This window comes from Grampus griseus (genome assembly GCF_964374135.1).
Source record: "Grampus griseus genome assembly, chromosome: 20".
Classification (NCBI taxonomy): Eukaryota; Metazoa; Chordata; class Mammalia; order Artiodactyla; family Delphinidae; genus Grampus; species Grampus griseus.
Genome location: NC_139014.1, coordinates 11,521,829 through 11,533,025, shown reverse-complemented (window position 1 = coordinate 11,533,025; position 11,197 = coordinate 11,521,829). Strand labels below are relative to the sequence as shown.

The following is an 11,197-nucleotide window of genomic DNA, read 5'->3' as shown; positions in this document are numbered from 1 at the left end:
ATGGAAAGTTGCTGCCACTTCAGTGATGGGCGCCCCAGGTGCCCCAGAACAGGCTCAGAGCGGTTCATTAACATGCCAGGTCACAAAGCCTTGGTGCTCCAGAAAGCTCCCATGGAACAGTGGTGTCCTGTCAGCTCTGCTGATTGAACTCATGTGTCGCTATCAAGAATGGAGGGGGTGTAGGTTCAGAAATAGCTACAGCCCTGCCCTTCCCTGCTTTACACTTCAGTCCCTAAACCTTTAGGTGGTGCAGGGCAAGGTGAGTGACTGTGTCAGTGGGAATTGCAGGTGGGAGGCCACTCAGAACCAGAGTGGGAAAGAGAGGGAGTCCGGGATGGGGGTGGGGCAGCCCAGGGGAGGGTATTGGAGCCCAAGTGAGGTGGGGGAGCATCAACTCAGGCGTTACAAGTAAGGAAAGGGAGAATACCAAGATGAACGCTGTGGACCTGGACCCTCAGGGTTATTTGGCGATGTTGCTGTGAAAGTGTGGCTTTCAATATACTTAGATGGACGTTGGAAGAAACCTGTATGTGAGCGTGGTACACACATGTGTCTTCTAATTCTGTCCATTGAGGGACCAGGAGCAGTGGCATCCCAATGGCTGAGCACACACCCAGGGCCCAGATCTTGGTCTCTATGACTAGTCTCCCACTGGAACGACCCAGGGCTCCTTGGAGAAATGATTGATTCTGGAAAAGTACAGGATGAGCTAGGAATATCTAATTGTGCAGGAAAGCAAGGAAGTGCTCAGAGAATGATGGGGACGCAGCACAGGACACAGGAGCCAGCTGAAGGGGCTCTCACCGTCCAAGTCTGGGAAATTTGAGCATCAGAATAACTAGTGATAGTAATGGATGATAACCCATTGAATACAATAGGAAACCACAGTGATATCGATACATTAGTACGTTGCAAGTTTGACAAGGAGAAGGACAGTTAGTTTCAAAGTACCTCCCCACAAACCACTCATTTTTTATAAAGGAGAAAGATGTAACTTTAATGTAACTATCTAATCAAGCAATCAGAGAGAACATCACCAGTAATGGGACAAATCAAAATCATCCGGCACCTGATAGGATTCAGTGGAAACGCAGCAGCACATCCATGATATTCCTGCCAAAGAAACGTAACTTGAATTTCATCATGGGTGTGGGTAGGCAGAATACTGGCTCCCCACAAAGATGTGCACCCCTTAATCCAGGGAACCTGTGAATATGTTACCTTACATGGCAAAAGGGACTTTGCAGCTGTGATTAAGGTTACAGACCTTGCGATGGGGAGATTATCCTGGATTATCCGGATGGACTCAATCTAATCACTTGAATACTTAAAATTGGAAAACTTTTCCTGGCTGGGTCAGAGATGTGAAGCGAGAGGGAGCTGACCCCCTCACCCTGTTGCCAGATTTGAGGTTGGAGGAAGGGGGCCATGAGCCAGGGAATGCAGCCTCTAGAAACTGGGAACGGGCCTCAGTTTTCAGCTGGCAAGAAAACGGGGGCCGTGCTCCTACCACCCGAAGGAACTGAATACTGCCAGCCACCCAATGAGTAGGAAATGGAGTCTGAACGAGAGTTTCCAGAAAGGGGGCGACCTGCTCGCATCTTGATTTCAGTCCGGTGAGATCCATTCTGGACTTCTGACCCCCAGAACGGTAAGAGCAGATTTGTGTTGGTTAAGCTGCTAAATTTGTGGTGATTTGTTACGACAGCAATGAAAAACTAGTATAATGAGGAGACATCAGACAAACTCCAATTGAGGGACACAGGGCTACTTACTAAGCACATTGAAAGAACGCAAAATTCGTAAGATCAACAGCTAATTAGAAAAATGGGCAAAAATGAATAAGCATTTCAAGAAGAAATGTGAATGGACAGTAAAAATATGAGTAGATGATTAACCTCATTTGTAATTAGGCAGAACAAATTAAAAACCACAGTGAGATTCCATTTTATTCACCATATTGGCCAAACTGATGATACCATATGTATGTGACAATGGAACTCTCAGGGTCGAGTTCCTTGTGCTCCAGGCCCGGAAAGACACGGCTCAGGATCCCAGGTCCACAGGAGGATTAGCGGGGCGCTGGGACAGGTGAGCGGCCGCCCGGCCCCGCCCCGCATGCCCTAGCCTGCAGACCCAGCCCCCACCTCTCATTGGTTTGAGCCTCGTCAAGCCCCGCCCCCAGGCCTCGCCCTCCCGCCTTCCCCAGGCCCCGCCTCCGCAGGCTCCACCCAGGCCCGCCTCTCCTCTTGAGCGCCTTGCCCGAGCCCCGCCTCCTTGTCGTCACTTCCGGGAAGCGGAGCCCGCGGAAGGCGGAAGTGTGTGTGCCAGGGGGGCTGCGAAGCCGGGCTGAGGTGTTCCTGGCTGGCACCCCGCGGCTGCTCTGGGTCTGGGCGTGGGGACACGCGGGTGGTCAGCGAGAGCCAGCGGGGAACGAAGCCATGAGGCGACCGCGGGGTCTGGCGGGGTCTGGAGGTTGACTGCTCCCGCCGCCTTCCCGCGAGGCCGCCTCCTCCAGGCAGCCACCCGTTCCCCTCAGGGTCTCGCGCCCCGCCGTCGTCCCGGCGCCTTGGACTGGGGCTCCCGGGCCCCCAGCCCCCACGCTATGACTGCGGCCGCCGCCTCCAACTGGGGGCTGATCACGAACATAGTGAACAGCATAGTAGGTGTCAGTGTCCTCACCATGCCCTTCTGCTTCAAACAGGTGAGTCCAGTGGGCAGTGGTCGCCGCCCTCGCCGCCCCGGGCTCATCCCCTCACGGGAACTAGGGCTGGGGGAGGCGGCCCTGCAGCTCTTCCGCCTCGGGACTGCAAGAGAAACCGAAGGAATTTCCTCAGTGAAAAACTTAAGCACAATTAATAACAGACCGAAGTGCAAGTGTAGCAAAAGAAAATGATCCTTCAAAAATGGAAAGTGACCACAGGATTCAGTGTTCTTTTTCTTTACTATTATTTTTTAAAACTCTGACCTGACTGCACTTGTATTCAGAAGCACACAAGTCAAACCCCCAGGCCCTGGAACTAGATTGGGATGTTGGTTACAAGGTGATTACTAAATTCTCCAGAGTGTACGCTTAAGATCTCTGCGTTTCACTGTATGCCAATGTTACCTTGATTGAAAAAATCTGAAATGTTAAAAAATTGGTGTCATCCCAACATTAAATACTGCATGAAAGAAACTCACCTTTTTTTTTTTTTTTGAAACACCATTTTTGAGGTGTGAATTCATTTGGCTTCTGTTTAATTCACAAATAGACAGGCATTTGGTACGTTAGAAAAGGGAAATTGATGGAATTATCAAATTGGGTAACCTCTTTCCTAAAAATGAACTTCTTAGCTTCCTGTGTGCCACGGTGGAGGTGCCGCTCCACCTGCCTCCTAGGACAGGAGCTGTCCACTACCTGGGTTGCTTAAGGCTGGGGGAGGAGGAGTGGGACACCAGAGAAGAACAGGTGGCCAGCAAGGCTTCAAAGACCAGTCTTATATGATGAAACCAAATAGGTGGAAAAAAGTGAAAATAAGATGGACATTTTGGAACTGAAAATGGGCACCAGTCGTTTAGTTTTAGATTAAGACTTTGCATTTTTCATATTTAGCATCTTTTGGATAAAACTAGCAAAAAGAAAGAAAATGAGTTTATGGTTCCCATGTGAGTGGTTGATCTGACTTGATTGGTGAGCATGTTGGCAGGAGGACAGAGACTGCAGGCCTATGTGGAAGGCCACGCTGGCGGCTTCTAGAAGCCCTGGGGCAACATCTGTGTCTCGGTATGTGAATCCCAGTGTGAGCCGGCCACCTCTGTTTCTGGAAGGACTACATGTCCCAGCGTGCGTTGCGACTTGCCTGGCGCAGAACTGCATCCTGGGATGTGTAGTTGGCTGGTCCTGCGTCTGTAAATGCAGTGCTGTCATCCTTGATGCCTGTCTGTCAAGTGCCACCATGGTAGGGCTCTGGTGATTCAGATTTGAGTATCTGCCATGTGCTGGGCACGAGGCCCCTGCCAGAGCATTTAAACATGGGCCAGGCTGACTTGCCTGGGGAAGAGCTTAGAGGTGGGGGTCTGCATGCAAGCTAAGACCTGGAAGTGGTTTGCCCTGCCCTGAGGGCCTGGCTGAGTTAGGACACTCTCACCCATCTCTCAGCATCTTCTCCGTGAGAAGCCGTCAGCCAGAACACAATGTGAGGCCAATGGGCAATTTGGAGATGTGTGTTTTGATCTGGCAGCCAGGTCATTTAAAAAAAGTTTTGGTTTGCATTTTTTGTTTGTTTGGTTTTAGTAATTTGGGTACTTTTCCAAAAGAATTAACATTTTATTGAAGTGTAACATGCGTATAGAAAAGTGGACACATTTTAGGTGTACTCTTGATGGATTTTCCTAACGTTAACAAACACATGTAGCCAGTTCCCAGCTTAAGGAGCACAGCATTGCCAGCACCCTCCAGCCCTGCCTTCTTACTGAGGGTCCCCCTCCTACCCCCAGTACCACAGGTCAGTGTTGCCAGATTTTAACTTTACGTGAATGGGTCATGTTGGTACATTTCGATGTCTGGCTAGCATTCCTCAATTTATCTGTTTTTTAACCTTTACTAGGCAGGCATGGTGTTTCCTATTTGGAGTGCTTTGGAACTTGTGCACAGGCTTTGACCCCGTGGACGCATTCTGTGGGGTGGTGACCTGCGTGCAGGAGAGCTGGGTCGTGGGCTGTGTGTGCGTTCCGCTCTGCTAGATGCTAGTAGGACAGTTGGTTGTTTCTTCAGTTTTTGGATTACAGATAAACCTGCTGTAAACATTGGCATGCAGGTTTGTGCATGAACACATGTTTTCATTTCTTTTGGGTAAATACCTAGGAGTGCAATTGCTGGTCAGATGGTGAGTGTCTGTTTAACTTATAAGAAAGGCGTAAATGTCATTTTTAATCTCTTCCTTCCAGAATGTGTTTATCACTCGTAGCTGTTGATCCAAGTGGCTGGAAGGTGGTTTGCTGTAGGGTGTCTGCAGGGAACTGGGGAGACTGGCAACCCCTTGTTGTTCCTTGAGACTCTGGGAGGGGCTGGGAAGGAACCAGTGTCCCTGGTGCTCTTTTGGGGTCATGCACAGGCTTTATGTCTTTGGACAGAACCTGTGGCCACCACATCCAGGAAATTGTCCTTTTAATGCTAGGAACCGCTGCCCATAGGCACGGGAACTAAACAGAGCTGGGGCCTCGTGTCTAGGGGGCGGGGGCCGTGGGGAGGGCTGTTGGTCGTAGCACATGCTGTTCAGTGTGAGAGGTAAAGATGCCGGGTAGCTTTATTTTGTTAACATCTCTTTCTCTCCCAACCCTACAGTGTGGCATCGTCCTGGGGGCCCTGCTCTTGGTCTTCTGTTCTTGGATGACACACCAGTCGTGCATGTTCCTGGTGAAAGCCGCCAGCTTGAGCAAGCGGAGGACCTACGCTGGCCTGGGTGAGTGCATCGCCTCCCCAGGGAGCGCTGGACCTTTCTCAGTACCTTCTTAAGAAGTGCAGTGGTTTGGGCCTTATTTTTTTTTTTTTTTGGCCGTACATGCGGCACGTGGGATCTTAGTTCCCCGACCAAGGATTGAACCTGTGACCCTTGCATTGGAAGCATGGAGTCTTAAACACTGGACCGCCAGGGAAGTCCCTGGGTCTTATTCTTTTAATTACTTTTCTTCCACTTTATTCTTTATTCCTTTGAACAGCAGTTTCTTATTTTAAAATTTAATGCAATTTAAAAAAAACTGTTAACATCAACACACATTTTAAAATTGAGGTGATACTCATTCTCCTGTCTCCCCTTTATGCATATCCACACAGAGAGCCCTCTCTCAGTTCAGGCAGCCTCAGCAGCCTCCGCTCCTGTGCCCAAGAGTCCCCAGAACCTTCCTTCCGAGCTGCCTGACTGGGATCTTGCTGCACATCCCCACTTTGAATGCCATGGGCACACTGTCCTTGGGCTCGGGTTTGTAGCTGGGAGCAAGTCACCATCTCCTCAGTGCCGTCCTCTGTTTCCTGTTGTTAGTTGCAATTTCGTTTCCTCTAGATTTTTCTTGCTTCCTTTGATTTCAGCCGAGGCAGAGAAGGCTGTGCTTTCCGCCTCCTTTCAGTTTGACTATTTCCTGGGAAACTTGGCTCTGAGGGCAGGGTCCCTCACTCTCCTGCCCACCTCAGGGTGATGTGTGCAGGCTGCATTCTCTCCACTGCCTCGGAACTTTCAGCTCTGCACTCCATTCTGGGGATACGTGGTGTGGGTGTTGAAATACCAATGCACGTGGTCTCAGGAGCCGGCCCTGAGCACTTCTAGGGAAAATTCCTGTCCTCTGGCTGGAAGTCTCTGACCCTCCAGCTAGTGTGTGGCCAGGATGCTGCGTCCACTCGTGGAGGGCCTGGTTGGGCCCTCAGCTCACAGCTCTCACGGCAGAGAGGAGGCAGCAAGAGGAAATGGTGTGCAGAGTTCCAGGGGCCAAACAAAATAAAAACATCTGCAGGCCCCACATGTGGGCTTTTGGCAGCGTGACCTCTGGTTTCCTTCCAGTCTGCCTACTTTGCATTGGCATGGAGGTACTTACATTTGTTCTGACCTCAAAACTGAAGGGCTGCTTCCTTCTCTCTCCGTTCTGATGAGAATGGTGATGTCAGACCTTTTTTATTCTTTAAGTTTTTTTTTTAAAGTAATCAATTTATTTATTTATTTTTGGCCATATTGGGTCTTTGTTGTTGTGTGCAGGCTTTTCTCTAGTTGCAGCAAACAGGGGCTACTCTTCGTTGCAGTGCGTGGGCTTCTCACTGCGGTGGCTTCGCTTGTTGCAGAGCACAGGCTCTAGGCGCGCGGGCTTCAGTAGTTGTGGCATGTGGGCTCAGTAGTTGTGGCTCATGGACTCTAGAGCACAGGCTCAGTAGTTGTGGCGCATGGGCTTAGTTGTTCCGTGGCATGTGGAATCTTCCCGGACCAGGGCTCGAACCCGTATCCCCTGCATTGGCAGGCACATTCTTAACCACTGCGCCACCAGGGAAGTCCCTGTCAGACTCTTATATTGCTATTGGAGTCATTTGGGGAAGTGAAATTTATCAGCTAAATTTGCGCCCTGCCCCACCCCACACATGAGACCAAATTCTACTTGGGATTAAATGTGCTCCTGGGCAGGTTCCTTCCTCCGTCTGTGGGGCCATGGCCTTTAGGGTGACTCTTTCTCCCCACTGAGGGTTCCTGTAGCAGACATCCCACGAAGTGCTTGGCTGTGCCCTGAAAGAGGATGGGTGACCCTGGCCTGGGCAGGCCGTGGTTTTTGACAGCTGCCTGTCTGAGTATTCTTAGAAAGTCCCTGAGAAGGCAAACTGGTTTGGCTAGTTGTGAAAGATTGAAGAAAACTATCCATGGACACCCTTCTGCATGGCTGGCTGGGGCTTCTACCTTTAACTGCTTGTGGTGACTGCAGCCCAATTCTAACTGCTAGAAGCAAAAAGGATCAGAAACCACCAGTGGTCTCTGGTTATGTCTTTGGTACCAAACAAGATGGCTCAGTTGTGTGAACTTCCACAGTCCCCCAGGCCCAGCCTGCAGCATGAGCTGCCCTTCATCTTGGCTCTGTCTTGGCATAGTCTCAGAAATGGACAGGCCCCACCGCTTGGAAAGGAGCCCTAGACAGGAAGAGATGGGAATCTCTCGGACCCTGTGGGCCAGCAACCCTCCCACACTTCCTGAGCCACCTCCTGCTGCCTGCAGGCCTTTCTCTTGGCCTCTGCCTTCTCCTGGCCCAGAGCTTGCGCTGCAGCCAGAGAAGGTGGCCCAGGAGGAGAGTGCTCACTGCATCCTCGTGCCTCGGGCCTGGGGAAATACAGTCTCTGTCAACGGAGCCCCCAACACATGTTGTCTGCTGGGCCCATGGGCATCAGGCAGGTGGGGGTCAAGGAGATGGACAGACCTGGAGACAGTGCAGGCCATGGTGCGGAAATTCCTAGAAAGGCTGTCGCAGCTTGAACAAATAACCTTTTTAAACTGTCCATGCTCCGAGGAACGGGTCGGTGGTTTTCTAGCGTTTGAGTTTGCGATATTTCTGTTTGGTCCCTCCCTGGAAATAACCATAGCTCTGCTCACTCCGCTCTGGCCAGTGCGTAGGCATCGCTGGAGAATGAACTTTGCCAGTTTGGGGAAATAAACACTGGTGGATTTTTTATTGGTGTTTTGTGTGTGTTTTTGTGGTGTCTTGTTTGCTGCTTATGGGCTGGTCCACTTCTTACCTGCTCCTCCTTTGCCCTGCATGGCCTACTTTTGAGTGGACTCTTCAAACCCCATTTTCAGAAGATATACAGCTATGTCAGATAGTCAACTGCCCCTAGAAGTCGTGGCCCCCTCGAGGCCACTCTGACCCGGGCCCTGCCCGAGGAGGGTGGCCGGGCCTCGCCGCCACCTCGGAGTGCTCAGTTGTGCGCAGCAGATGCTCTGGCACCATGTCTGTGGTCCTGTCAACCGCCCGCCTGGGTTTCTGTGGCCCTGGTCAGCCTGCTGCCCGCTCATGGGTTGGGTGGGGCCTGCAGAGGACATGTCCCTCCCTACCTGTCTGCGGTTGCGTGACCTGTACCTGTGGATACTTGGCTTGGGAAATGAGGGTCGTAAAACCAACCTTTCTAACACCCAGGATTCTCTGCACCCCCTACCCCTCATTTATCCAGCAAATGCTCATCACCCCCTGGCGGATGGCCTGGCTCTGGGGAGGGCTGGGTTGAGGTCATCACCCTCAGCTTGAACAGCACGATTTGCTGCGTGCTTCCCCACTCTGCCTGCCGGGCAGGAGGCTTTGGACTGTGGGTGGTGAGTATGGGAGTGGGGCTGGGGTCCCACACTCAACGAGGCGGGCTAAGAGTCAGTTCTGTGTGCACAGCGGCCATGGAGCCATGAGCGAGGCCATGGCCCCAGGAGGACGAGCTGAGCCAGCGTCTCCGGGGAGACTGGAGAGCCCCTCCTGACACCAGTCCTGGCTCCGCACCTGGTGGGAGTGCCGGCTCCTGGCCCCCGTGAGGCCTGGCCCGTGAGCCGCAGCGAGCCTATCACAGATGGAGAGGGAAGGCCCGACCCAGGAGCGTGGGGAAGGGACGCACCTTCTCAGAGACCACCCCGCACACTCCTCCCAGCCTCTCGGGGCAGGTCTGGTGCTGTGGTTCCGGCCCAGAGGGGCAGGAGGGCAGTCCCCGGCTTGCCAGGCAAGAGGCTGAGGGCCGGGGGGCTGCCAGATATTTGTATCTGTGACTCGGGATTAGAGGTTACTGAGGGATGGACACAATGGTGGGTGGGGTGTGTGTGGGGCTGGCCCAGGTGAGGAAAGGGTGAGAACGGGGCTGGAACCACAGGCCGTCTCAGCACAAGCAGCAACTTGGGGGCAGCCCTGTGAGGGTGTCGTTCTAGGAACCAGTCGAGTCTTTCTGGGTGACGAGGTGCCACCTCCCGACTTGACCTCTGGCTTCCTGGAGCAACATTAGCTTCCTCTGTCCAGAATGCAGGTGTGTTCTGGAACTTTCTGTGGCAGGGTGCTCTGAGCATTTGGAATACGCTGAGATGCTCAGCTTCTTTTTGGAGAAGGAAAAGGAATGGGATGGCTGGGCCCCAGGCACCTTCACGTTTGGGGCACCGGGCTCTGTGTCTTAGATGACCCTGAGGTGCGAGTGTCTGTGCAGTAGTCAGACAAGCTGGGAGGCTGGAGTGACCTCCCCAGCAGAGTGACCCCCTTTGCTTCTCAAGGCCACCTGCCCTGTGGCTGTGTAGCCCGGGTCAGGTGCCACGCTCTCTTGCTTTTGGCAGTGTCATGCCTTTTCCTAAGTAATTTGAAAGTAACAAGCATCTTTGGACTCATTCATATCAGTCGGCCTTCATGTTCCCTACTTTCCCAGTCTCCTGGGTGGCCCTGGCGCTGTGTGAGGGAGGGACAGGGGCAGGAAGCTGGGGCTGTGCTGTCACACGCACCCCCTTCTGCTTGCTCCTGGGAGACCAGAGCTTCTCTCTGCTCTCGTCCTGCTGGACTGTGGGGATGGGACACAGGGGTTCCCGGCCACTGTTAGGTCCTGGGAGGGACCTGCTGAGTCAGCTCTTAATCTCGCTTCTGCTAGAAGCAGCTCCACTGTCAGGAAGGAAGGGCAGAGGGGCTCCTCTCCGCTGTAGGACGCACTGTTCACCAGCAGGGCAAGTGGGGGCAGGCCCGAATGCACTTGTCCCGTCCTGTCCCAAAGTACCACATCTGAGATTTTCTTCTGAAATCACAGAGGAGACATAGCGGCCCTTAGCCAGGTCCCCTTGGTGTGGCTGTGAAAACCAGATGTACTGGGGCTAGGCTGAAAGCCCTCCTGGGCACCCCCTACCCCTGTGCAGCTCCTGCCCCAGGCAGGCCTCTTTCAGCTTCCTTCACAGCTGCCCGGCTTGCCCAGAGATAAACTGTTACTTCGCTGGGATCGTTTTTCTTGTCTTTTTTTCTTTCCTTTTCTTTTCTCTCCTTTTTTTTTGTGTGTGAGAAAACCAACCCACACTGGCTTTGTTCTTATTTGCTGTGATTCTTGTTTGTTGAAGGTAGATCTGAAAAAGAGTATGGGACCAAGATTTTAAAATACCCCCTTTAGGGCTTCCCTGGTGGCACAGTGGTTGAGAGTCCGCCTGCCGATGCAGGGGACACGGGTTCGTGCCCCGGTCTGGGAAGATCCCACATGCCATGGAGTGGTTGTGCCCGTGAGCCATGGCCGCTGAGCCTGCGCGTCCGGAGCCTGTGCTCCACAACGGGAGAGGCCACAACAGTGAGAGACCCGTGTACCGCAAAATAAAATAAAATAAAATAAAATAAAATATCCCCTTTACATCCATGGAACTCCAGACGTGCAGGTTTTTGTCAAATTGCCTTTCACAGCTTTTATTGGTAACATTTTTACTGATGTGCTTCTCCCACTGTTGGACTGAGCCGTTCATTTTCTCCCCCACCCTCCGCCCACTAGCGTTGCACGCCTACGGAAAAGCAGGGAAGATGCTGGTGGAGACCAGGTAGGTGGTGCCATTCTGTTGGGGTAATTCTCTCTGTTCTTCACCTGTGGCCAAAGAGAAACTGGAGGATTGTTACACAATGAGCCGTATGTTTTAGATGCGGATTGGTTCATAGCTTAAAATATTTCTCTGAAGTGTTACTTACTAAATAGCTGAAAGTTCAGTTTATTGTACTCTTAAAATGA

General features: G+C 52.2%; 1 protein-coding gene across 3 annotated transcripts in view; it reads left to right on the top strand.

The window, feature by feature from the left end:
• Positions 1 to 2,319: 2,319 nt before the first annotated feature.
• Positions 2,320 to 11,197, top strand: part of SLC38A10 (solute carrier family 38 member 10) — a 42,557-nt gene continuing 33,679 nt past the window's right edge. For all 3 annotated transcript variants that reach the window (XM_082680029.1, XM_082680030.1, XM_082680028.1), the window contains exons 1-3: positions 2,320 to 2,704; positions 5,327 to 5,444; positions 10,967 to 11,012. In XM_082680029.1, coding sequence (XP_082536155.1) covers positions 2,606 to 2,704; positions 5,327 to 5,444; positions 10,967 to 11,012 — 263 coding nt within the window. In that variant the 5' untranslated portion in view covers positions 2,320 to 2,605. The remainder of the gene's footprint in view (positions 2,705 to 5,326; positions 5,445 to 10,966; positions 11,013 to 11,197) is intronic.